At 53.6% G+C, this 24,608-nt stretch overlaps 9 protein-coding genes across 9 annotated transcripts; 5 read left to right on the forward strand and 4 right to left on the reverse strand.

Moving 5' to 3' along the window:
* The first annotated feature begins 48 nt into the window (after positions 1 to 48).
* C7974DRAFT_392789 (uncharacterized protein) lies at positions 49 to 2,619 on the forward strand. Its single transcript, XM_046141718.1, has 4 exons — positions 49 to 493; positions 547 to 658; positions 706 to 926; positions 975 to 2,619. The coding sequence occupies exons 1-4, from the start codon at positions 463 to 465 to the stop codon at positions 2,360 to 2,362; spliced, it is 1,752 nt and encodes a 583-aa protein (XP_045998212.1). The 5' UTR covers positions 49 to 462; the 3' UTR covers positions 2,363 to 2,619.
* A 314-nt stretch (positions 2,620 to 2,933) lies between these two features.
* Positions 2,934 to 4,327, forward strand: C7974DRAFT_171802 (uncharacterized protein). Its single transcript, XM_046136165.1, has one exon. It carries the CDS (start codon positions 3,063 to 3,065, stop codon positions 4,044 to 4,046), a length of 984 nt encoding a protein of 327 aa, XP_045998213.1. The 5' UTR covers positions 2,934 to 3,062; the 3' UTR covers positions 4,047 to 4,327.
* Positions 4,328 to 4,608: 281 nt separating this feature from the next.
* Positions 4,609 to 6,513, reverse strand: C7974DRAFT_412438 (uncharacterized protein; the record flags this gene model as incomplete). Its single annotated transcript, XM_046143641.1, has 3 exons — positions 4,609 to 5,162; positions 5,215 to 6,073; positions 6,127 to 6,513. The coding sequence occupies 3 exons, from the start codon at positions 6,511 to 6,513 to the stop codon at positions 4,609 to 4,611; spliced, it is 1,800 nt and encodes a 599-aa protein (XP_045998214.1).
* Positions 6,514 to 6,982: 469 nt separating this feature from the next.
* C7974DRAFT_375529 (uncharacterized protein) lies at positions 6,983 to 9,368 on the forward strand (the record flags this gene model as incomplete). The annotated part of the gene is made up of 7 exons (XM_046140214.1): positions 6,983 to 7,640; positions 7,691 to 7,863; positions 7,913 to 8,012; positions 8,076 to 8,346; positions 8,396 to 8,843; positions 8,895 to 9,060; positions 9,112 to 9,368. 7 exons carry the CDS (start codon positions 6,983 to 6,985, stop codon positions 9,366 to 9,368), a joined length of 2,073 nt encoding a protein of 690 aa, XP_045998215.1.
* Positions 9,369 to 10,520: 1,152 nt separating this feature from the next.
* Positions 10,521 to 12,407, reverse strand: C7974DRAFT_452745 (uncharacterized protein; the record flags this gene model as incomplete). Its single annotated transcript, XM_046145840.1, has 5 exons — positions 12,251 to 12,407; positions 11,835 to 12,201; positions 11,302 to 11,783; positions 10,658 to 11,247; positions 10,521 to 10,559 (listed from the first exon to the last, which is right to left on the reverse strand). Exons 1-5 carry the CDS (start codon positions 12,372 to 12,374, stop codon positions 10,521 to 10,523), a joined length of 1,602 nt encoding a protein of 533 aa, XP_045998216.1. The 5' UTR covers positions 12,375 to 12,407.
* A 1,833-nt stretch (positions 12,408 to 14,240) lies between these two features.
* C7974DRAFT_171823 (uncharacterized protein) lies at positions 14,241 to 15,452 on the forward strand. The gene is made up of 2 exons (XM_046136166.1): positions 14,241 to 14,665; positions 14,721 to 15,452. Exons 1-2 carry the CDS (start codon positions 14,440 to 14,442, stop codon positions 15,323 to 15,325), a joined length of 831 nt encoding a protein of 276 aa, XP_045998217.1. The 5' UTR covers positions 14,241 to 14,439; the 3' UTR covers positions 15,326 to 15,452.
* Positions 15,453 to 15,578: 126 nt separating this feature from the next.
* Positions 15,579 to 17,494, reverse strand: C7974DRAFT_309139 (G-protein alpha subunit-domain-containing protein; the record flags this gene model as incomplete). Its single annotated transcript, XM_046138209.1, has 2 exons — positions 15,579 to 16,989; positions 17,049 to 17,494. The coding sequence occupies 2 exons, from the start codon at positions 17,492 to 17,494 to the stop codon at positions 15,579 to 15,581; spliced, it is 1,857 nt and encodes a 618-aa protein (XP_045998218.1).
* Positions 17,495 to 18,188: 694 nt separating this feature from the next.
* On the forward strand, positions 18,189 to 20,300 carry C7974DRAFT_357836 (uncharacterized protein; the record flags this gene model as incomplete). Its single annotated transcript, XM_046139625.1, is given in 2 exon segments — positions 18,189 to 19,174; positions 19,194 to 20,300. 2 exon segments carry the CDS (start codon positions 18,338 to 18,340, stop codon positions 20,298 to 20,300), a joined length of 1,944 nt encoding a protein of 647 aa, XP_045998219.1. The 5' UTR covers positions 18,189 to 18,337.
* Positions 20,301 to 20,839: 539 nt separating this feature from the next.
* On the reverse strand, positions 20,840 to 24,046 carry C7974DRAFT_309548 (Pleckstrin homology domain-containing protein; the record flags this gene model as incomplete). The annotated part of the gene is made up of 4 exons (XM_046138227.1): positions 20,840 to 22,429; positions 22,479 to 22,736; positions 22,786 to 23,340; positions 23,393 to 24,046. The coding sequence occupies 4 exons, from the start codon at positions 24,044 to 24,046 to the stop codon at positions 20,840 to 20,842; spliced, it is 3,057 nt and encodes a 1,018-aa protein (XP_045998220.1).
* Positions 24,047 to 24,608: the final 562 nt, after the last annotated feature.

The following is a 24,608-nucleotide window of genomic DNA, read 5'->3' on the forward strand; positions in this document are numbered from 1 at the left end:
CCACAGGCGGCGCGTTGACTGCGAAATTGCGTCTCAATTGCATTCGAAGCCTGAGATGAGCGTCTGCATTGGGCGGCGTCCGCTTAGGTCGGCTGCCTCTGCGCGCCGAGCTCCCCAGCCTCGCATGACGAAGCACCCGCATGTGTCCTGCGTCTGCATCCTGACAGCGACCAGCTTGCCACCCCACTCCCTCTGCAACGACGCCTGTGTCACTGTCATTCGCAACTGTCGCCCTCTCTCCCTGCACAGCCACAGCCGCGCAGCTTCGCCGCCTCGGCACCTTCATTGGCTCGCCTGCCAAGTCAGAATCGTGGTCTTGCATCATACCCAACGCTAGAGCTTCCTCACACTTAACGGACCGACGGCCCTGCCAGCATCGTGCACACTTCACCCACGAGCATCAGTCCTCGCGTCGCATACAATCCTGGTCTCGCATCCTGAAGCCGCCGCACCACAGCCAAGATGAGCAAGGTCGTAAGGAGCGTCAAGAATGGTAAGCTGCGGCATCCCCATTGCGCCCGCCGCAACGCCTAACAAGTGTCGCAGTCACGAAGGGCTATTCGGCTGTCGAGGTCAAGGTCCGCAATGCCACCAGCAACGACCCGTGGGGTCCGGTAGGCTCAGATATGGCCGAAATCGCCCAGATCACCTTCAACAAGTAAAGCCAGCTCCTGACTGCGGAGGCCGCGCTAACAGCCTATGCAGCTCGACAGACTTCTACCAGGTCATGGACATGCTAGACAAGCGACTCAACGACAAGGGAAAGAACTGGCGCCACGTCCTAAAGTCGCTCAAGGTCCTTGACTACTGTCTGCACGAGGGGTCCGAGCTGGTGGTGACTTGGGCGCGCAAGAACATCTACATCATCAAGACACTGCGCGAGTTCCAGTACACCGACGAAGATGGTCGCGACGTCGGCCAGAATGGCAAGTTGCGTCTGACGGAGCAATGCGGGCAAAGCTAACGTCGCACAGTGCGAATGGCGGCCAAGGAGCTTACCTCGCTGATCATGGACGAAGAACGATTGCGCGCCGAACGCGCCGACAGGAAGTCGTGGAAGTCGCGCGTGACTGGCATTGAGGAATACCCCGGAAACCACGCTGCTGGACACGGTGAGGGTTCGCACAGGCCCCGACGAGAGGGTGGAAACACGCGAGCGCGCCGCGAGGACGAAGATCTCGAGTTCAAGCTTGCTCTCGAGGCAAGCAAGAATGAAGCTGAGGAAGAGAAGAAGCGGCGGGATCGGACCAGCGCGCCTGACAATGACGATGACCTCGCGAAGGCGATTAAGCTCAGCAAGGAGGAGGAAGAGCTGCGCCGACGGGAGCTCGAACAGACGAATGCCGACCTGCTTTTCGGCGATGCGCCCGCGCAGCCCAACACATACCAGCCAACTGGCAACAACCAGGGTTACCAGCAGCAGGGACAGGTCGACTGGTTCGGCAACTTGATGGACCAGCAGCAGCCGCAACAGCAGCAGCAGCCACAGAATACAGGTTTCCTTAACAACGCATACTCTCAACCTACTGGTATGCAGCAGCAGCAGACAGGTTTCCAGAATGGTTATGGCGGCTATGGTCAAGGCTTCCAGCAGCAACAACAGCAGCCACAGCAGACAGGCTTCGATCAATTCGGCCAGCAACAGCAGCAAGCGCAATACATGCAGCCGCAACAGACCTCTTTCAACATGAATAACCCTTACGGCCAGTTCGGTGGAATGGGCCAGCAGCAGCAGCAGCCTCTCCAAGAGCAGAGCACGCTTCAGCCTGGTACCCATAACCCCTGGGCGAGCAACAATCAGCAAGAGGCTCTGATGCCTCAACCCACCGGCTCTAACAACCCGTTCGCGCAGGGCTTCAACAGGCCCCAGACCGCAACGCAAGCAGCGCGTGTCCCCTCGATGAATGCTCTGCAGGAGCAGAAGACACAAACACAATTTAACAACACCTCTTTCAATCCACCAGTATCATTCTCGACACCACAGCAACAACCCCAGCAGCCCCAGAAAGAGATGGACCCTCATGCGGCGCGGCTCAATGCCCTCCTGGCGACGGGAGACGGACAGGATACCTTTGGCAATGTTGGCAATCTTCGACTCCCAGCACAACACACAGCACCTGGCACATTTGTCAACTCAGCTGGCGCCGGCCTGAACCGCATCAATGCGAACGCGACCGGCAGCAACCCCTTCCTCAACTCTCAGTTCACTGGCATGCCTCAGCAAAATCGCATGATGCCGGCTCAGACAGGCCCTGCAGGCAACTTCGGAGCCAATCCGTATGGCGGTCAGAGTGCGAATCCGTTTGGCGCCCCGCAGCAGCAGCAAAGGCCCCAGGGCGGCAACAACTTAATAGACCTGTAAAGGCTGCACGTTGAGAATCCGGGGTGGCAGTGTGTTTTCTTGTTTGATATTTGGATTGGAGCGTTGCCCTAAATCTGCTTTATTCACATTCGGGCCACCGCAAGGTGGTGGAGATACCTAAAAGCATCTCCTGGGCAGGAGCGATGGGACATAAGGGATGGTTCCGTAGAGGCTATTGATTCCCTTCACAGCACTTTTACTTGCATCGTCAGCATAGTGGTTAGGCGGTGTGATAGCTAATTAAATGTATTTTGCCATTACGTGCCTGATCCGACGTGTCCGAACTCGCTGGCTGACTTTTCCTCCTGACGGCCCAATGAGCTAACATCCCAATCCGAGAAGGCCGGTTTTAGCTCCATGGTTTCCCAACATTGGCAAACCACACGTGATCGGCCAACGGTGGGTCTCGATAAGCGGAGCCCTCCCGGCGCACGTCTCCATTGCCCCAACCCCACAAACCCTTGCCTGGCCCGTTTGCGGACCTCTTGTCACTTGCACTCTTGGTCACATTATTCGCACGACAGACTGCTGGCAAGTATTCATAGCGGCCACGTTTGTTGTTTGGCAAACGACCTAGGGTGTACGACGAATATCAGCAGCGTCGTCCTCATTATCGATCAACCGTTCACGGCAGAGCCGCACGGGACTACCCACTTGTATACTACCTACATTGACCACAAGCACCTATAGGATATTGGATATGGCTGGGTCTGTGATAGCAAATGTGCTAGGCAAGCGCACGCGCCGAACCTCAGCTGTTGAGCATGGAGGACGCACAGAGCCGCAGCGAGCATCCAAAAGATTGAAAGAAAAGCGTGACGCCTGCGCAGGACGCACTGGTATATCCCACACCTCTTCGACCACAACCATTCGTAACGGCCTCGCGACACCAGAGCCAAGCTCACTGACCGAATCGCAAATCTCGCTGCCTGTCGACGGGACTCCGTTCGAACGCAAAGGCATCTTTCCCTTCATGGAATTACCTGCGGAACTACGGATCCATATATACCACATGGCACTTCACCGCGACACGCCACTCTTCCTCCATGCCTCGCGCCCTCTCGAGGAAGATGCCGAAGAGGGTTCCGTCCCGATCGACCGCCCCGCTGTATACACTTTTACCTCATCCTGCGAGGCCGCCTCACCCCCCCGCCGCCGTCGTAACCTCAGTCCACTTCCGGACATAGACCCTCCACTCGATCCTGTCGTTCCCACGATCCTGCGCCTCAACCAGCAGATATACAAGGAAGCACGCTCCGTCCTCTATAGTACCAACACGTTCAACCTCTCTCTCTTTAGCGGCACCTACACCCTCAGCACTCTGCACCAACGCTCGCGCTCCCTTATCAAACACATCGTCCTCACTATTCCCAGCCACCACGATATCCTCGACGGCTTCGCCGACCTCGTGCGCCTGGGCCTGCGCTACTGCTGGGGTCTCAAGACCTTTAAAGTCATCATGCAAGCGCGGTTCCCCGACGATAACCGCGTTATGCACGCGACAAACGTACACGCGAATGCGTTCCATATACTGCGGTGGCTGCCGAGGGGCTGCGAGGTGCTGCTTGAGGGCCACGTGTCGGATATCGTGAAGGACGTGGTCAGGGAGGAGGGCAGGTACCAAAGCATGCTGGACGAGGTGGGCTACGCAAAGCGACAGCATCAAATGCCCGAGCGTCATTGAGGATAGGTGTGGTGCTGCGTTTCAGCACTCGGTTTTGTGGTTTTGTATAAGCGATAGATGAGTTGCGATTGGAATTATCTGCTTCTCGTTGCTAGCGATACGAACTTAAGCGCATTTACTTCGAGCTGTCTCGTGGTCCTGCCTCGGTCTTGGAAGCCTGCTGTGTACCTGCCCCTGAATTTGTCGCTCCTGCCTCTGCTCCGTCCACGTCAGTACAGGAGTTAGGTCACCGCTTCCACGATTCTAGACTTCACGAGCAGTTAACGTGATGTTATGACATATGGGTTGGTATGAGAGGAGAGACATATTTATGCTGAGTATCTAGCTACTGTGTGAGAAGCGTACAGCGACGATTACACTTCGTTCGAGACCCACGTCGCTCTCGGGTCCCCACCTCGATGCTGGTCGGGAAATCTTGGTATCAAACTCGGTGCTGGCGTGTCAAACTTCCTGGTCACTGCCCTGTTGAGCTCCTTGATCGTTGCTGCGTCGAGGTCTGGAGCCGCTGCCGTTTCAAGATTCGAGGTCATCGCCGTGTCGAGAATTGGAGGCACTGTCGTGTTCAGACTCGGAGGTTTAGCTTTTGAACCTTCGTGCTCAACACCACGACAGCCTTGGATATGACCTCTGTGGTCTCGAAAGACGACGATTCGCCTGGCTTGGAAAAGAATCGCTTGTGACCCGCCAGCGCCGCGGTGAAGTCCACATCTTCTGGAAGCGTGTCGATGTCGTGCTGCATCAACGCTGGAAACAAGCAGATGGCCACTGTGTACTCCCGGTCACTCAAGTCTTTTTCCGGCACGATGGAGCCATCTTTGTTCTCGGCTTGCATCCACTGCGGGTCGTATCTGTCCCCTGGCAGACATGAGCGGATTCGGTAGGCCATGGGACTGAACATCAACTTCTGCTTCAAATCCACGGATTTCTTGGCCCAACCGTCGATGTCAAAGCCCTGGGAGACAGGTGTGTCGTACTTGCATATCAACCCAGATGTTTCACGGAGCCGAGCAGCTAGCATCGCTACTCGCTGTGTCACCACCAAGCCAGATATCTGCGTGTCCTCCAGATAGAGCTTGGTGTTGACCAGATCCCGCTTCTGCACTTCTGTGACACCATCTTATCAGGAGCATCAGTGTGTGTAATCTTTGCAATCACTCGTGAAGCTTACCTATCAATGCGACGCTCTTGTAGTATGAGAGCAGCACCCCCCGATATGCTTCCGTCAGCATAGGCTCTGGGCCAGCGAAAAGCCAATGACAAGTGAGTGCGCCAATCACGACCTGCGCACTCCATGGTTGATGGACCCGGATAGCCGTCGCCTCGATCCAATGATTCAGCTCCTCATCGGACTTGCATCCGCCCAAGAGATCTTCGACTTTGGCACTTATGTACCCTCTGTCCTCGTGAGCCAGGGCGCCAGACTCGTATCCGACCATTTCCTGGATGCCCTCTCGTAGATGGAGCCACTCATCCCGCAAAACCTTGATTTGCGGGGCCTTTGGGTATTGGTGCGGCGCACAGTCGCGTCCAGGGACTATGCGCATGCTGGCGAGCGCTTCGTTCAATTTCTTTTGGAGTTCGATGTAATGCTTCGCCCACGCCACCATGCCCTTGACAGGACCGGCCTGGAACTCTCCCAGCACGCGTTCCATGGTCTGCGTGATGCCGCCGTCGTAGCTCGCGTCGGGTGATGCATACTGCTTGAGGTTCGACTGGATCATTGTCCGGATGGCAAGCCAGTTAGGAGCCGGTACGTCCAGTTTCGTTTGCATCGTAGACTGTTGTGTGCTCAGATCCGCTATAGTAGCTTCTGAGGCTTTGATTGTTGCTTGCATCGTAGACTGTTGTGTTCTCAACTCCGCTATAGTAGCATCTGAGGTTTCGGTCTTTGCTTGCATCGGTACAACAACGTTTGTGAACATGTCTTGTATGCGGTCAAGCTGGAGACTCATAGTAGCGACACAAGGTTTTGTGGAGCTCTTTTCGTGTCTAGGCTTGGTGTGGCGCGACTGGCATTCGACAAGAGGCTTGACGCTATTGTTAGCTCCCAAGAATCTTCAACGGTATCGACTACACTCACTCGCTTGCGTGACCGTAGTGAAGGTCCCGAGTACCCAGTCTCCATTGAGGTGTCCTTCCGTGTGTCGGACGTGCGATATTCCGACAGATGATCAAGGTCCAGCTCAATTCGGGAGGCATTTAGTCCTTTAAACCATTCGCCACGTCTCTGATCTTCCTCTATACAATCTGGACCTGCGTTGAGAATTTCCGGCCTCGGCTTCCGTAGTACGACATACAGTCTCCTGAGCACTCTCTTCATCGTCACCGCACTCTTCGATAGATGCGAGAGCCTGGTGACAACTGTGCTCTCATAATCTAGCCCGTCCCGTTTACAGACGTCTATCAAATTTATGGCGAGGTATGTTTCCTCGTCGGTCCAGGTGTCAGCCGATTTTCGCTTCGACATTGCAGGAGTTCTGAGCTTAGTTAGGTGAGGCTCGTGCGATACCACAAAATATTGAGTATCGTGATGAAAGAAGAGTTTAGATCTGAAGAAAACGGGGCGTTGATTGCTGTATCTCGCTTCTACGTCTGTGTCACGTCGGTTCTCCTATTGTGGTGGAGACATTTCGGGTACTTGCAGAGTTGGCCTGTCTCATCACTGCAGCCTCCCACCCAACAGATTCCTCAGTCAAGCGGTCAGCAAGTGAGGGGTTTGCAATCTGATAGGTATCCGCTGTGAACGTCGTGGTATTTCTCAAAGAATCCGCTTTTTTCTCCTCTTTTCATCATCGCTTCACTGCTTTCTACCAACACGTCGTTGGGTAGAAGCCCCTTTGATACATCTGTGCATCTATATTTGAGCACACCCGTGTTTTTTTCTGCTCTTATACGATTTTGGCTTCCTTTGGAGGCTTCTCCTTCTTTCGGCGAAGATGTCTAGCCTAGCATCTGGGTCACTGTTCACAGGCCGAACAGCAGCCCCTCAGGAGCTAGGTCCTCCACATAAACCCACTTCGTTAGTTGCAACGGCACTTGGACTGGAACGAACTCGCGCGCCTGCCAAATACGCAGTCGGTGTCGATTTCGGCACAACAAACTCGTCAGTTAGTTTCTCTGTAGCTCACAACCCGAGTGTCATCCACACAGTCAACAAGTACCCCGATACTCTTCGCGATCAGCTTCAAGTCACGACTCAGCTCGCTTATCTCAACTATGCTGGACTTATCGATCTTGATGAAGACAAAATAGGAGCTCTGAGGTCTGGACGAGTTCCGCACAGAGAGCCATACAGAACACGGCGTGACAGACGCCAGGCATGGGGATACGAGGCACAGAGTCTCTCCCGTTTGAACTTGGATGAAGGCGCTGAACAAGGTTACAGGCCTAAAGGACACATCCTGAGGCCGAAGCTCATCTTCAGCATGGGCCGAAATGCATCAGCGTCCATTGCCTGGGAGGCCGTCGAGGAATTGAAGACACGAAAGGTGATTCGCAAACGCGAAGACGTGGTACGCGACATCTTCGTGGAATTACTGAAGCATGCCAAAGCCTACCTGACGGAGTATCACGGCTACCAGGAGGGAGACACAGGTATGCGTCCATACCACGAATAGCGACAGCAAGACTAATTCATATTCAAGTCGAACTAGGTGTCGGTATCCCAGCTGATTGGGACCGGAATAACATCATGAAATTCAGTGCTGTTGTTCACGAAGCTGCTACGTCTGTCCAGTTCGGCGGTGCTCCATTCCTCGTGCACGAGCCTGAAGCGTACGCGATTAACATTGTTGAGTCCCAGCACTTTCTCCTCACGGTACGTTCAGTTGGTAGATGATTTCGTCTTTATATGCTGATCGATGTAGGAAGGTAGCATAGTTGTCACGGTTGACGCTGGGGGCGGCAGTACGGACCTTTCAGCCTATAGGCTAGCATACTCGCAACCTCTACGACTTGAGAGTGAAGGTGTTGCACCTCAAGGAACGTTCTGGTCCTCTTTCTAGGTCACTGATACTGACATCCATGTAGGTATTGAGGTCGGGGCCGAGGATCTCGATGTGAGATTCCTCGCATTCATGAAGAAATGGCTCCAGAGCCAGCCCAGATTCCTAGAATTGGCTTCCATGGATGCAGAACGTGCAACATATGTATACTTCATGGACAAGTGGACCAACGATCATAAACGGAACTTCTCGCTCGCAGATCGCGGGAAGGGTAAGACCTACACTTTCCGAGTCACGGGCCTGCAAGCTGCACCATCCAACCCCCGCTTCAAGCAAAACCAACTGAGCCTTACGTTGTAAGTCGCGCATTCTTCCACTCGTATCCCGGAAAACTGATCACACCAGCGACGACATGGAGCGCATATTTGACCCATCTCTCCGCGCGGTCCGCAAAAAGGCGAAGTCATACATCGCTAATGTGTTGAGTACCATGGGCAAGGTTGACCAGGTAATCCTTGTCGGTGGCTTTGGAGATTCCCCTGCTTTGCAGGAAGTCCTCAGAGACATGCTCAAAGAATTTCAGAGTAGCGGAGAGTCCAACATAGAATTTTGTACCTTCCGACACAGTGGCGGCGGCGTCACAGGCGTGAGCAAAGGTATTGTCAGACGTATTCAGAACAAGTCCAATGGTCCAGCGCGAGTCATTCAACGCAGCATCGGAGTTCTCACAGATATCCCTTATGGGGAATTCGAAAGATACCCCGAAGACATCTTCAAAGACCAGAAGCTGACGGTCTCTGAGTATGATGGAGGCCAATACATCACTGAAGCTATCGTCTGGTGGCTCAAGGTGGTACGCATGCTTAATTCTCTCTTACTGTAGATACAAGCTTACAAGGTCTAGGACATGGGCGAGCTACGTCCGCTACACCGCGTGTGCTACCGCACAAAGTTTGTGTGTCCTCTCAACGGTAACAACAATCGAGGAGGCTGGGAAGCGTCCCAACACCTCGTCTCTTCCTTCACTTGTACCAAAGACTACTATCAGAGACATCACAAGAACAACAGAGGTAAGTTCCCAAACCGCGTCATGAAGAAAGACTGTCTGACAAAATCTGTAGGAAAGACAGACGATGAAGGGAAGTTCTTCTTCGACCTGACGCAATACATGACCACCGCGTTTGAGGTTGTGACTCCGGACGAGTCAGTTACCAAGACACACTACGCTATTGAGCTCTTGATGTGTTTGGAGTTGAATGGGAGTAATGTCGACATGATGGCTAGGTATCCTGCCAACGAAGACGGCGAACTGATATACAAATCAGGGCACCAACTGCAACCGATCTACATGGCGGGTGCTTTTGGACCTGGAATGTAATAACGATGAGGGTGCGTGTGAGCGTTGACAGGGAAAAGGGAGTACTCGATGATGTAATGATCAAGGCTTTGTCACAGATCGTGTTGGACTAGAGGTTGTTGATCATGAGCAATATGGGAGATCACTACTGTTTGCGATCTCACCACACGTGATCATTTGCACTCGATACTCTACATATATACTCGTGTTACCGCATAGACATCAGCCCGCAAGAGTTCATCATTCGCTACGTATACGCCAACATCCATCAAGTATTGTCAAGTCAGGTGTTTCAAATCATTGAGAATCAACGAGATGCCGAACATGGTACTTCAAAGATACGTACATAACGGCTTGCTTTAGTATATACAACCAGAGAGCATCAGCCCACCGTGCGCCTTGAGTATAGGCAGCACTGAAGAGGCCCTCAGGCCTCCAAGATGTTGCCAACAGAACACCTACGTTCTAGGGGATACGATCAACCTTGCGCGTTTTCTGATCGCATGCGCCAAGCGGATCGTGTAACATGCAGGTGTCACCTCGCAACTAGTGACCCTTGCCAAACACACTATTCGTTGAACCCTTTGGTTACTAGCGTGCACTTTAGCGTAATAATTATGATGTCCTTCACAACGACAAAACAACGAAGAGCATACGAAGAGAGGAGAACTTCGCCAAACAAAGCCTTATGCTATCTCAAACTACGCGGAATCTTGATGTTGTCCTAGTACGCGCTGTCTAGCTTGTTGGTGGCGCTGTCCAGTGTTCAGCTGCGATGCAAGCTGCAGGAAGCTGTGTGTGAGACATTCATTTCTTGCTCTTTGGTACTTGATACTTGTCTCTTTTCTATGTCTCTGTCTTATTCCTTACGGAGGTATGGCTTGCTCCCAGATTTTTGGAGCTTGGTTTACTCAGAATCTTATAAACATCCAAGGTTGTCGCACAACGTCCATATCAGATCAAGTGTCAGCGTAAGCTGTGAAGCTTCCCACTGAATTTGTTGGCTGAAAGCATACAAGCTTCAAAGCTAGTAATATGCACCACCACCCCCTTTGATGTCTATATAAAACACAACAAAGTGTCACTGAAATCATCTAGAGTCGCTCGGTTAAGGGCATATTCGATCCATGAGCAATTGATGCCCATGCTCTGATTAGAAGTACTTGATATATCTCAAGTCGTGTTTTCGAGCAAGGCTAAATGTACGTTCACCTTTCAATAAATCAAAGCAATAACTTCATACGATTTTTGCAACATATGACTACTTCTGTTACGTACAGCTATACAACTCATACAGACGTGGGACATACGGTCTGAGTCAAACGCACTGTTCCAGTCGTTACAGGGATCAGCAACGTAGTGGTGGTCAACACGGTGCTTCCCGGTAGCGGCAGAATTGTTGTCGTGGTTAGTATACTCGAAATCGTAGTTGTGCCCCCTACTGTTGAGATCAAGGTTATAGTTTGCGTGGTAGTGGATGTGATAGTCGTACGCGGGATGGGTGGGTAGGTAAAGTCAGGACCAGCACCTCCAATGGCGCGCCGGCCTAGCACCTGACCTGCCGAGCGCTTCACAGCAGCGAAAGGTGCCGCACGAAGGTTTCCCTTAAGCGCCGATCGCTTTGCAGTAGTAGCACTGCACGTTCCAAACGTCGGCTGGCAGGCACCGGTGCAGTAGAGCGCTTCGCTACCACACCAGCCGAATTCCGAGCAACACGGTCCGAAGGTGCTTCCTGAACAGGTTTGCCCTGTAGTACCGCCGCAAGATCCATCAAGAGAGACTCTGAGAGTGGAGGTAGGCAAAGGTGCCGTACCAGTAGGCGTTGGGCCAGAGCAAACCCCGAAGGCGTTCTGGCAGCCTGCGCCGCAATGCAATTCACTTGAGCCGCACCAGCCGTATGCTGTTTGAAGTCAGCCATAGAAATTTAGAGGGACCCTTGGGTGATTACGCGAACAGCAGTCTCCTAGACCGCTACCAGGGCATACGTAGCCGTTCTCTCCACCACAGGTACCATCGAGCGAGACCTTTTCAGTAGACGTGGGTGAGGGAGGAGAAACACTAGACACAGATGAAGGCGCAATGCATTCTCCGTAGCCAGGTTGACATCCCTCTGTAGTCAGACAGTATATGTCTGTACCTCCGCAGAATCCATACAAAGAACAACAATTTCCCCAGATGGAACCCGCACAGGTCTGGCCAGTTGTCGAGCCACATTGACCATCTCCAGAGGTAGGCAGGCTGGTAGTTGGAGTGCTAGCTGCTGAAGAGGAAGTGGATGATGCTAACACAGTGCTAGAGATATCGGTGGAACTAGCGCAAGAGCTGACAAGATCCGTCACAGTGGTAGTAGCAGTTATAGTACCGCTGATTGTTTGCGTGACTGTTTGGTCAGCGGCCGTGGGGCCGGGAAGGGTCAGTGTGGAAGTGCTGAGGTAACTGTCTCGGCGTCAGCCAAAATATCAGCCGCAAGCTGCCATTTATGCTCACGTAATGATAACATCCGAAATGGCCGAGGGGGTTACAGTCGTTTCGACTGTCGTCGTAGTACGATCGGTGCTGAAGGTGGGTGAAGCAACAACAAAAGTGCGCGACGAGATTGCAGGAACACCAGCAACATTTGGCTGATTGAATCTCAAGGTGTAAGTCCCAGCTGCAAACTGGTTGTCAATGATGCTGGGACATTCAAAGCCAGAGTAAGTGGTAGAACCACTTGCGCTCGCCGTGATAGATGGAGGTGCCAGGACCGAGCATGTTGTGGTGCGCCCTGCAGTGACAATGATAGGTGTGATAGCGTAAGTAGAGGTCCTTTGTTGCGCGACATAGCGGGTTGGGAAGGAACATGCAGCGCCATTATCTATCATGATCAGTTTGAATATGGCTAGCTGACTTTTGTATCATCTCACTCGAGGTGAAACTTCCTGCTACGCCAAAGTAATTGATGTTTGTAGCATCGAAGGCAAAGGTTGGTGATGCAGCAGTGCTAGATAACGATGTGACAAGATCTGGAGATCCAAATCGACAGGCCATGATGAGAAGTTGAGGACACAGTGAAGTCTGAAGCCGGACTCGGAGTGATTGCCAATCTTCTGGAGGCTACGTAACTTGATGTTATATACCAGAAGACATGGTCTATTGCCTCGGGCTACTCAGTCGTTATGCTCCAAATTCCACCGTATATTGCGGCGCATGCACAGAGTTATTGATTACTTTTCGTGAGTTCCTGGATGCGGGTGTGAGAAGCGGGGATAGCCATGAACCCCTTACCCGGTACCTCAACACGTCCCTCCAAAGTATACTTCTACAATGTCGCCTCCTTCTAACACCACATACTATAGGCCAGATTTTGTAGGATAATGAGAGCAGCGCGACCTCCAACATTCGGCAAGCCACAAGCGACGGAGATCAGCGACAGTGGGAGTTGCTCGCTCAATCGGGCTGGTCGTCCGCTCGAGGTGGTCTATTCAGTGTGGAGGCATGATCCGCAATCCATGTGTGGGCTGCCGCTCAAGCGTTGTTGTGCAGGGGTGTGAACCCCTCATCTTCATCAATTGACCAACTGCTTGAGGACAGACCAAGTGTATGCGTGGCAACATATGTGGGAACTAACGATAATGATACAGGATGTGGTGATTGGTAGGAAACTTGTAGTATGTGCAAATTGTCATTGACGATAACTGCCCGGTAATTGAACATCAGTGAGATTTACAGATTTCCCTGCAGGAAGAATTGGAGGCGTACCTTGCATTGGACCGTGTTCTGGCCGCTTGTCGCGGGAAGAGGAGGGAGCGTAGGCAATATTTAAGCGAACCTATGGTCGTTGCGAACCGCCCAGCATTCCAGCTTACCCCATTGCAATCTGTTTAAAGCTCACACTTCGACACTTGACACACACTCCGTTATCGACAGTCGCTGTTGTAAGCCCTGGTGCCCACTGATCTTCGGGCTGCAGAGAAGGCTGAGACGAAAGAATCCAGAAGCTGGAGGAACAAGAAGCCTAGGCGTTGTTCTGTACGAGGATAGATCATCACAGGTCTTGAGGCGTGTATCCTTTGATAAGCTGTCCTAATCTCTAGGTCGTAGTTTGCGACTGTTGTGATTGATCTTTTTAACAACATAATATGTGTTGACAGACGCCTCGAGCCTTACGGTTTTCATTACAGTCGAGGGTTCCAGTCACCCCTCAAAACGACGAGAGAAAGAGATCCTGGAGCTGAAGATGGAAGCTGGCACCTGCATGCCGTCATACTTCCTGCGGCGTTACAAGCATACTGAAAGTCGGACAAGTCGGAGCCTCGGACAAATATTTGAGATTTAATAGACACCACTAAGTAATCAAGTGGATGACTTGATCTGTGACGAAAGAGCAGAGTGAGAGGTCCCCTAGCGTCGTAGCGTGGCTCAGTCATCTTGACGCTAGCCCCATAAAGCGTTACAGGCGGCAGGCGGGACGGGAAACCATGGGATTTCATCGTCACACCGGTAAGTTGCTCGAAGTTCCGGCACTCGTATTGCGCCACGCGACAAATACTCCTACCACGTTCTGCGCCATGCCCGTTGTCAAGAGTTCTGAGAGGCTTGCTGTAGGCGCTGCTGTTCGTCTCACCTGATGAGCTCGTACGAGGACAGACCCAGCCCGGTATCTGGTGGTTGAGTCTGCAGGTCGAGCACGCAACGACTTGGCTGCCCGTGGACATACCAACGTCGTTGCATGATCCTCTTATAGCACAAACCAACGCTAGACCACGATAGGGTCCTTATGAGAAACGTTCACCCAGGATATATTTGCGCGGTTCCTTCACACATCGCGGTCACGTACAAGCAGCGGACCCGAATGCGACGGACATAACATAACGCCTTCTGCGCGCTGCTAGATCACATCTCATACCCAGCTTACAGGCGCAAGATACCACGCAAGAACTCTACGCATGCTCGCTTACATCCGCTGTTCGCTGTTCCTAGAACTCAAATTGCTATTCTTATCATCCTTAATCAGCGGCGTATTCACGTCTCTGCATGCTCTTTGAGGTTAGCGCCAGCCCACTCTGGCTGAGGCTTGAAATTGTTACCTCACTACACAACGTTATAGGGCAGCATGATGCTGCTCATTCAGTACTTTAAAGAGTGTTGCAACCTTGGTCACTTGCCTCTCCGAATTCTATTGTCCGGTGTGTCAGCTTATAAGATGAACCTTCCCACCAAACTCCAACCGAGAATACCTACAACGTGTCCGACAGCTGTGACAATGCCAGAGAATAAGCCAAGAAAGGTTAACAGCGAAGTGCGCAAACAACAGAATAGGATAGCATCACGGAACTACAGTACGCCTCTCTTAGATTGCCAAAAACCTGGTGTGAAGTACACTGACATGGTTAGGAGAGAAACGCAAACGCAAGCTTCAACGGCTTCAACAGCTCCTAAAGGACGACGAGCCAGGCGAGAAATATGACTACAATCGATCAACAAGCCCATACGAAGACCGTTCCGGCTCGGGATCGATATTTTATGAGCGTTCAGTAGCAAGTGCATCTCCCCACAGCGCAGCTCTCTCATGCACTTTCAGCTCTCCGCAACCCGATCATTCTGCCACATTCAATCAGACGTGGATGCCGCATATCACAACGTCAAGTGAGCAGATATCCACATACAACAACTCATACTCCAGTCCGGCACAGCAAATGATGGCATACACCGCGTGTGGCCCGGCTTTCTCAAGCCAATCGACTTGGAACCCATTCTTGTCATCCACAGGCATAACCCAGTCTCCACCACTTGCATCATATCATTCTCTAGATCCCTCCAATGCGTACTACTGGTCATCGTCTGACTTTGAATCCATGTACACACACACAATGAATCCAGAAGAGGCGGCTACAAGTTCCTACATGCCTTCGTGGCAACATCACATAGGCGGGGAGGTGCCAGCTGGTGTTGCATTCGATCCATACGGGAGAAATTATTATCGATACAAGCCACAGTAAGATTGCCACACGACAAGGTTCTCGCATAATACCAGGGACACTCCGCAGATCTGACTGGTTGGCTTCCATTCCATGATTACTATTACTCCACCACTGGCGCGTATATATCGTAGGCCCAAAGTGCGTGTATGGTCTCCCTACTCCACCGCAAACAAAAATCAAAGCACTGCCTAACCATGGTATCTCGCATCCAAACGCCAAAAGAAAAAACAAATATCAACACACCTCATCCTCCGGAGTCCATACAACATCTTCACGAAAACTGGCTGTCTATCGATTTCTTCGACAACAACGCCTCCAGCCTAGACCCGCTCCTCGATCGCAGATTCAGCCGACTGCTAGCCAGCCTTCCCGTTAGGCCCGTGCCGGAGCTGATACTCGACTCGCTTTCTTGCCACACCTCGCTCCGCGCCTTGCGCTGCTGGATGTGCTGCAGCGTCTTCTTGAGCGCAGCGTAAAGATGCTGGTTATCGCTCATATCGAGGTCGACCCAGAAGGAGTAGATGGAGAGCTGGTTGCGGTTGACGTCCTTGAACTGCTTCAGGATGAACTGGCGCGCCGAGGTATCCGGGTCGGCAGCGTTGGGCACGTAGTCCGGGAACAGGGACTCGAGCGGCGAGTAGCGCAGTTTGTCACGGAAGCGGGTGAAGTTGTTGAGCAGCAGGATGACGGACGAGTCGGCGAAGTTTTGGGAGTTGGCCCATGATTCGAAGCTGGCAATGTCTTCCAGGAGTTGGGACTTCGTTGTTTGGCCGTAAAATGGACGATCATACAGCGAGATGTCGACGGTATAGACGAGCGACGTAAGGCTGTCGAATTGGTGGAACCAGCGCTTGCGGAACTGGTCGGGAATGTATCCGTTGATGTTGAACAAGTGGACGTCAAGCTCGTCCCAATTAAAGCGGAGCTCTTTGATCCCTCCTATTGACTGGTTTAGGCGGATGATGTCAGCTTCCGCAGGGATGTACTCTTCTGAACCTATCCTCTGTGCCTCTTGCGCAAAATACGGTGCATACTGCGGAAAATCGATCTCGAAGTTTTTGAGATATATCGATGAGAACTCAGTGCTGAACCATAAGTTTCGAACTGCAGCCGCAGCTTCGCCCGTGATGTAGTGCATGTCAACCATTTCCACCTCGTCCAGTAAGACGGCGAAGTCGTTGTTCAAGGCTGTTGGCAGAGTGATACAGGTGTCTTTCAGCAGATCGATCATGGAGTGAATGACCAGTCGCATTGTCGAGCGAACGGCGTCTCGATACCGCATGCGGTCTTCTGGTGTATAATAGCCTTCGGCGTATAGAACTTTGATCTGATGCATGACGAGGTCCTTGCCGCTGTGATCCTGGCCCATCAACATGAGCTTGGTCTCTCGTCGAAGTGTCATACTATCTTCCTGTAGCGCACGGTCAATGGCTGAGGATCTGATGGCAGCCGCGGCGTTGTCATAGTCCTTCTCGGTTGGCTCCTCGTAGGTATCCTTCCGTTTGAACTTCCTGTAGTAAGATAGTTTGCATCCTTGTATGCCCCGAGACACACCGGTAAGGACAGTCATGCATCCTCCTTTCCACTTGGATGACCGCGCTAGTACTTTCATAGACAGGTTATCCTCCTGCCTGATTTGGCGGCTTTTGTGAAGCAGGATCTTGCGTTGGGCAGTGGTATGGCTGCGAAGGTCAGAACTCCGCGATTAAGTTTCGAACCGAATGGAACCAATACTACTCACCATTTGCATGCTGCTAGCAGTATGCGCACTGACTCTGACTGTCGCTCAGCGACGTCCCGGAGCCGCTCCATTGATCGGCCGCCCACGGCATACTTCAGCTTAACTGCACAGTCTGTTGCACCTGGGTCTGGTTGCCGCAGATCTGCTACTAGTTGGTCTACATGTCGCACAAGTAATGCGCAGGACGCCATGACAACATCCAAGTCGGAGAGAAGCTGGGGATGCAAATCGTTGATCGCATAGTTGAGCCAGTCGTGCACATTGTCCAGATTCGAGCGCAGCGCCGTGAGCTGTGCTATGAGGTTGATGGCGGTTTCATTACAACCAGTCCAGCGGTCGTGCAGCTGCCGGAGCGCATTGATGCCTTGTCGCAGTCTGTCTATGTTGGTTCCCACGGTGCTGATGAGCTCGTACACTTCCTTCTCGCTCGGCGGGACGACCGCCATTGCGCAGGTGAGTGTCACAACGCGTGAAAGTTGTGTCAACTCTGGAAGACTTGCATCAAGGTCAGGGTGAGATGGAGAAGGGCCGGTAATAACTGTCGCAAGTTGCAGATCACAAACGTCGGTAGATTTGATCTAGGTTGGCGCTTGTATAGCGACCGACAATCACGAGGGTGGCCCCGGAGTTGTAAACGCCGTTAAACATGTGGACCAATAGTACCAGCTATTAAGGACCGGAAGAGACCGTTCACCGAAGTGGCGCAATTCTTTTGCGGTTCACCATGTCCGAGTGGACCATTTTGAAATGCTGAGGTGAACGGACCTTCCCAATGGGCACTCTGATTGCAGAAATTGGTTCTCGTGGGCTGACTCGAGCGGTGAACACGCTCAGGGTTTGCAACACCCGTGGATGCCTAACATATTAGAGGTCACGTGCGCTAGCTTAAACCCCGCTAATGCGATTGCTGTGTCGAGTTGATTGTCTCCGTCAGAAATGCATGTCATGCTCTAACTTTCGGCCCTGCATTTGCATCATTGTTGACAGCAGACGTCGCAATTAGACAGCTGTGAGCTTGTAGATCGCTATTGCAAATCCTTGGAAGGACGTCTGCAGGGAAAAGGAGATGTGGCTGATGCGCACCGCTAGCGAATCCAGTCGCCACATTCAGATCGCTCTGTCGTCATCGTTGAAGAGTCACTCGCCAGTCACCTCGAAAAGTGTTGCGTCTATACAGCCGCTGGGGTGCCTGATGACTCCGACTGTCAGCAATAATTGTTCGCAAGCGATAGACATTTGATTTTCTCTGAATGTATCAACACCAAAGACAATAATAACACCTGGCAAAAATGGCGACGCTCAGCACGTTGCCGAACGAGATCATCTTGATAATCACTAGCCACTTCGACAGGCCTCGCGACCTGCTCAACCTGGCTTTGACAAGCCGGCGCCTATCAGAGTTCGCGAAGCTTGACGGATGGAAAGCCCTGCTCAAGGGACGCTTCCATATCAGTGGTCTGGATGCAGATGCACGTAATGCAGTGCACGGCTTGACAACAATCTATCGCAATTGGGCAAGGAAGGGCTTCGTTGCCAGATATATAGAACCTAGTACCGAGACAACAAGCCTGAACACGTGGGAGTCGGTGCCATGGAGAGGGCCTCGGGGGCAAACCATGGGCTACCAACCAAGTATTGACAGCTATGAAGAGACGCTTGGCTCATGGGCTCAACGGAGGGAGGTTCTGGTATGGTCTGCCGGCGCGCAGATCGTCATGCGAGCAAAAGAGGCGGGATCAGGTCTCAAAGATGATACGCAGAACAATACCAGAATCCTCGACTCTTTTGGGCATTTGAGTTCTTGGTACACATACAAAATCCCAGAGGGCAATGAAGGTAGAGATGATATCACAAGCCTGCGACTTCTTCGACCGCATCAGAAAGAGCAAGGCTTCGAGTCTATGGTATTTGGCACAGCCTCTGGCCACCTTGCGCGGCTCGACGTCGATGCACAGCAACGTCAAACGATTGAACAGTATTTCGATACTGCTGATCGAGCCGTCGGTGCTCTGACCGTGTCTTCCTCCAGCACCCCGCTATTGGCTGCCACTCTTGGAGACACATGCTTGTCGCTCTTTCCTTTGGACTGTGATGTATCAGAGAACTCAATCGAGGCAGTATCAGAAGTTACCCCCCACCATCCAGGGAGCCCGGACTGGTCGCATCTGGTCTTGCCAGTTCTTGTCGGACGACAAAGTCGCCATTGGAATCGGCCCAAGCAGTGAGCCAATCCAAGTATACAGGATCACCGCGGACGGCTTCCTATCTGACCCATACCGCTACTTTACACTAGGCACAAGCCGCAGCTCGCAGACATCAGTATACCCCATCCTCCCCATCTCTGGCCGCACACAAGGCGGATCCGATGCCGGCGACGTCTTCCTTTCCGGCGGCTACGACGGCATCGTCAGACTGCACGACCTGCGCTCACCTCGCGACGTGGAAAGTCTCTACTGGGACCCCACAAACGACTCCTCCGTCTACTCCCTCGCCAGCCAGGGCCTCGAACGCATCGTCGTCGGCGTCTCCATGCACAGCATGCTCAAAGTCTTCGACCTGCGTCTCGCCGGCTCCCACGCCTACCAACAAATCACCCTGCCCCGCGCACCGCGCCCCCAGCGCCCTAACGACTACACCGCCAACACCATCGTCGCTGACTCCCACCCCGCCGCTGCCGCGCTCACCGGCGGCTGGAATCTCTACCTCAACCCGCGCACCCCGCCCCCCCGCGCCGCCTACCGCGAGGACTACACCCGAGCCCGCGACGACTCGCCCGTATACAGCCTGTCCATCCCCTCCCCCACGAGCCCAAATCTGTACGCAGGCCTCGAAGCCGCGCTCACAAACCTGACCTTCCACGGCATCGCAGACGCACATCCAGACGCACTGCTCGCGGGCGCCGCGCCCACCGCCACCGCGGCGCTCGATGTGGGCGCGAAGTACAACCCGCGCGCGGACGTGCTGAGGCTGGGCATGTATGAGCAGGGCGGCGAGGAGGGGCTGGGGATGCAGTTGCTGGTGCAGGACGAGGTGAGCAGTGAGGGTGTGGCGCGCGGGTTGGCGCGTGGGGAGGAGAAGTATGCGGGGTTGGATGAGCGGTGGAGGGATTTGAGGGATGACAAGGAGCGGTGGACGAGGGGCGTTGTGCAGGGGCCGCGGCCTGGTGGGCGGGGTGGGAGGGGAGGGAGAGGACAGCGAGGAGGGAGGGGGAGGGGTGCAGGGCGCGGGCGCGGGCGCGGAGGGAATGCCTAGTTGTGGGTTTGAGTGTGCGACGGTGGTACTGTGGTTGTGCGGACCATGGTCTCTAAGTTCTGGGCATGGGTGGAGTTCGGACGCAGACATTGAACTGATTCATCTACTTCGGTCTATCAAACTCCGCCCTATAGTAACGCACATGAGTATAGATCAATAAGTGTGCTTTCATTCCATCGTCAGTCATCACTTTGCCTCGCGGCACAAAAACCCGCTCTTCCTCCGCAAAACCCCTACTGCACGGAAACTACCTACACTCGAAAAACGGATGTCGCTCTAGAAGCCAATGAGGAAAGGATGTTGACGTGAAGCAGCCCAGTGCGACCAGCGTGTTTTCCTTGCCTTGCCGTACCATGCCAGCCGTGATGGAAAGCACCACACCCATGTGTGATGCCAAATTATGGATATAAAGTCGAAAGAAGAGGTGCGCAGACTCCGTTCGCCGAAGGAGTGCATGTGATGCGCAGCCCTGCTCTTGAAAAGAAGAAACCAAATGTGCACCATGTACGCCAGGCCCATGCCGTGTCGGGGATATATCATCATTGGCAGAAAAGTTCAATCTCGCCCAGTTGGCCGCCGCCTGGGTTCAAGTCTCGTTGCTGCTCCTGCCAGTTCTCAAACGCCTCCAGGACGTCGTCATCACACTGGACACTAACGTATGTGCCTTCGCTATCGAGGTACTTGAGCTTGACCTGCCCAGATGCAAGCGAAACCGGAGTTGATCGTTGAAGCTTGGCATCGATGCGGTCCTTAAGTGACTGGAAGCTGATGTTGGTGCTAACAACCAGTACCATTGAGCTACCTGCTGATGGGCAGTGAACCTTCACCTTTAGCTGACTCGGAATATTAGAGTGTTCCGACGAAAGTGGTGGCGACATGTTTCGAGAGTCCATCGAAGCTGGAGTCATTGTTCGCTCGAAAGAAGATGCAGGCGTCATAGAACGAGGTATGGGAAAGCCAGGATCGCGACGAGGTCCACCGGGGAAATCGCCAAGCGTGGAGAGCTCTGCGGCGGTTCTTTGCTGGATGAGACGATCTCTCTGGATCGCGGGTGATTGAGTGCCTGCTCTTGGGGGCAAACTACTCGGTGAGTTGTTCTGGCTGCGATTTACGATTGCAGCGTTGTAAGCATAGTGTGTTGGGAAAGGTGGTACGTCCGGTACGGGTCCGCTTGGTCCTTTACGTGGAACGTTACCATTGTGAATGTCGGGGCTACTAGCTGCCCGCATACGCGGACCTTGAGATGACATACTGGCATTGGCAGGCAACGATGGTCGCTGGGCTCGCGCGGCAGCATACTGACCTGACGGCTCACGACCGTGGCCACGAGAAGGCGCAGGCGCAGTGTAGCGATTGTTTTCCTCCGTCGAATACCCGTTTGGCGGCGTCTGTCGAGGAAACGGGAACGTAGCTGTAGATGAGGAACTTGTCCGGGAATTTGAGTAGGACGACATGGGGGTTTCAGCGACAGGGGAAAAATGAGACTCCATCGCACCTGAGTTCTGGAGCTGTTGCGTGCGCAATGTTAATGGTGGCTGAGAGGAGCCATTGTAGCCCATAGGAAATCGTGGTGGGGGCACTCTTGAATCATTCCCGTCCAGGCCGCCTTCGCCAGTCCCTGACCGTGATCGCGGAGAGCCACCTATTCCGTTCTGTTGCATGCCGTAACTATCTCGTGGGTAACCGTTTGGAGGTTCGTCGTCGTCATCATCGTCCTCCTCCTGCTGGGCGTATGGATTCTCGACGTTGAGACCAGCCATGTAGGTAAAGTTGGTATCTGAGGGCTTCGAAGTCGTAGTGCTGGCGCTGGACCGTGCTTGTTCCTTCCATACACGCCTCTGTGCATCCACCTGAGCGGCCCATTTCTTCATGGTCTCCTCCGAGGTAAATTTTATGATGAAATTTTCGATCCCTGGGTCGCCTTTCCAGAAAATCTGGCAGGTGTAAGAGCCTGGCTTCTGTAGCGAAATAGTCTCGGTGACGTTCTGCATGAAGATGCGGCCCTTTAATTGTAGCTTTGGCTTTCCGTCCTTTGTGACTAGTGACCTGGTGGACATCTTGTTCTTCGGCTTGTTGACGTTGATTTCCTTGCAGCAGAGCAATATCATTTCGAAAAGGTAGATCTTGTACTGTGGATGCGTTAGCCAGACTTCTGCCGAAAAGCTGCGTAGTATTTACGTCGCGCTCCTCGTTCTTTGAGCTCATGCTGTCGCCCTTGAGCACAGTGAATTGACCGTAGAGAAGCAGATCACCAAAACCTTCAATGCGGTGACCCTTCCAGTCTTCTACCAAAGTCTTGAGCTCTTCGACAGCTTCGACGCGCTCTTCGCGAGCGATGGCGTCGTTTGTACCAGCGAGTACAGATGAGGCTGCTTCGATGCCTCTAGCGAGATCGTCCTTTCTTTGTTCGTCGAGGTCGCCGTTCTTTTGCAATTGCTAGTGTTTGTTAGCAGTGGTCGTAGTGGCCAGGGAACGAACGGCTCACCGAAAGCAACAACGGATACTTTGTCAATCGCTGAAAAGGCTTGAGCAAGAAAGAAGTGAGCAGCGTTGGGGATTCCACCATCTGGCGCATCTCTGCAGTTCCGCCCGTCTCTTTCAGCTTGTCGAACTCGCGCATTGCGATCTGCTCGCACTTCTTCTGGTTGGCAATGTACGGCTCGTAGACCTTGAATGCATCCTTGTAGAGCACAAAGAGGTTGCCCCAGTTCTGCTCGTCCGGGGACAGCGCGTTTGTCTGCTCGACACGGATGAGGAACCGGCGCTGGAAATCAAGCAGGGCGTTCAGGTTCAAGAAGATGTCGTGGATCTGATCTCCGCTGATAATTCCCTTCTCTTCTACGAGCTTCTTGAACTCCTGCAGGAGCTCGAGATGCTGGACGTAGGTGCGCTCGGTCTTGACCAGCTCGTCGATGATGTACTCTCGCTGAGAGCGCTTGATGGACGAGAAGACGGCACCGTCGTCGAGGTCGGCGGCGGCCGGGTTAATCTTGCCCATCTGGACAAGCGAGTCGAGGACGCGATTAACGACGTTGATGACCTGCACACAGTTAGGAGGTGAATCGCGGGCGGGCATTGATAGCGCATCGTACCTTGACGAATCCAGTCGTATCGTCACCGTACAGATCCATCAGGATGAAGCAGCCCTCCTGCGAGATGCCCAGCTCGTTGACGCAGGCCTGGATAAACTTGTAGGTGGCCATTTTCTCATTCTTCTTCTGGCTCTTCTCGTCGGCCTTTGCGTTGGGAATGACCAGCATATTCGCGGGCCCCAGGGCGTTGTACAGCTCCATCAACGGGTAACCCCGCCGGAAGGTCCGCCACAGCAGCGTCACGGGGTCGACAGGCTCATCGTCGTCGGCGCGGTCTTCCTCCTCGTTCAGCCAGCGCTCGAAGCCGGCGATGGCGCGCAAGCGCAGCTGCAGCGTCAGGCAGCGCTGGAACAGCGACGTGTCCTTGTCGGCGCGCTTGTTGAGGACGTTTTCGCTGGCCTCGACAGGGCCACCGTTGACGGGCGTAGCCAGCGTGGGGAAGGCGGGCGGCGCCTGGCCGAACAGGGTGGAGGTGGAGGTGGCATTGGTGCCCGAGGTGTCGCGCGAGCTGTTGTGGGTGGAGAAGCTCTGGAAGCTTTGGTGCGAGGACATAAGGACTGAAGGCCCGCCGGAGGAAGTCATGCGCGAATGTGACGGAGGCTGCGAAGTGTGGGCGCGCGGGAGGCCGGAATGAAACGCGACGCCCGCTTCCATGCTATTGAGCGACGAGCTGCGAGTAATCCGGTGCGGACGGGGCAGGCGGTGACCGCTACTCTACTGCATGTCCAGTAGACGATCGAGGGGGCGCTAACAGAGGGTCCAGGCAGAGCGCGCCGAGTTCACGGGGCGGGCAAGAGCAGGAGCGCCAGCACTGTCAAAGGCGGCGCAATCCAGGGCGGCGGTGCGGTGCAGTGTGGGCAGTGTGTGCGACAGGCAGGCTTTGCGCTGAACGTGGGATGTGCTGGGCAGTAGTGTTGGGCGCTGGCAGCTGCAGATAGGGGTGAAACAACGGCCAAGCACGTGATCGCACACCCCAGTCACCCAAGCCCTCGACTGCAACTGCACTCCACGCCTGCCGCCCGCCGTCGATCACGATGCTGCACCGCTCCCTGCGCAGCCGCCCGCCTGTTGTCGCCAGCCGTCGCGTGACGGCGCGTGGCTTACGCCCAAGAGCTCAGCGCTTGCCGTCCATGGTTCATCGAGACCCTTGAACCGAACGGCGTGTCATATGAGCGCTGACTCAAGTGGTCCGCCCGCCGGACATTGATGCCCTGCG

This window comes from Boeremia exigua, assembly GCF_020726555.1.
Source record: "Boeremia exigua strain MPI-SDFR-AT-0100 chromosome Unknown C7974scaffold_5, whole genome shotgun sequence".
Taxonomy (NCBI): Eukaryota; Fungi; Ascomycota; class Dothideomycetes; order Pleosporales; family Didymellaceae; genus Boeremia; species Boeremia exigua.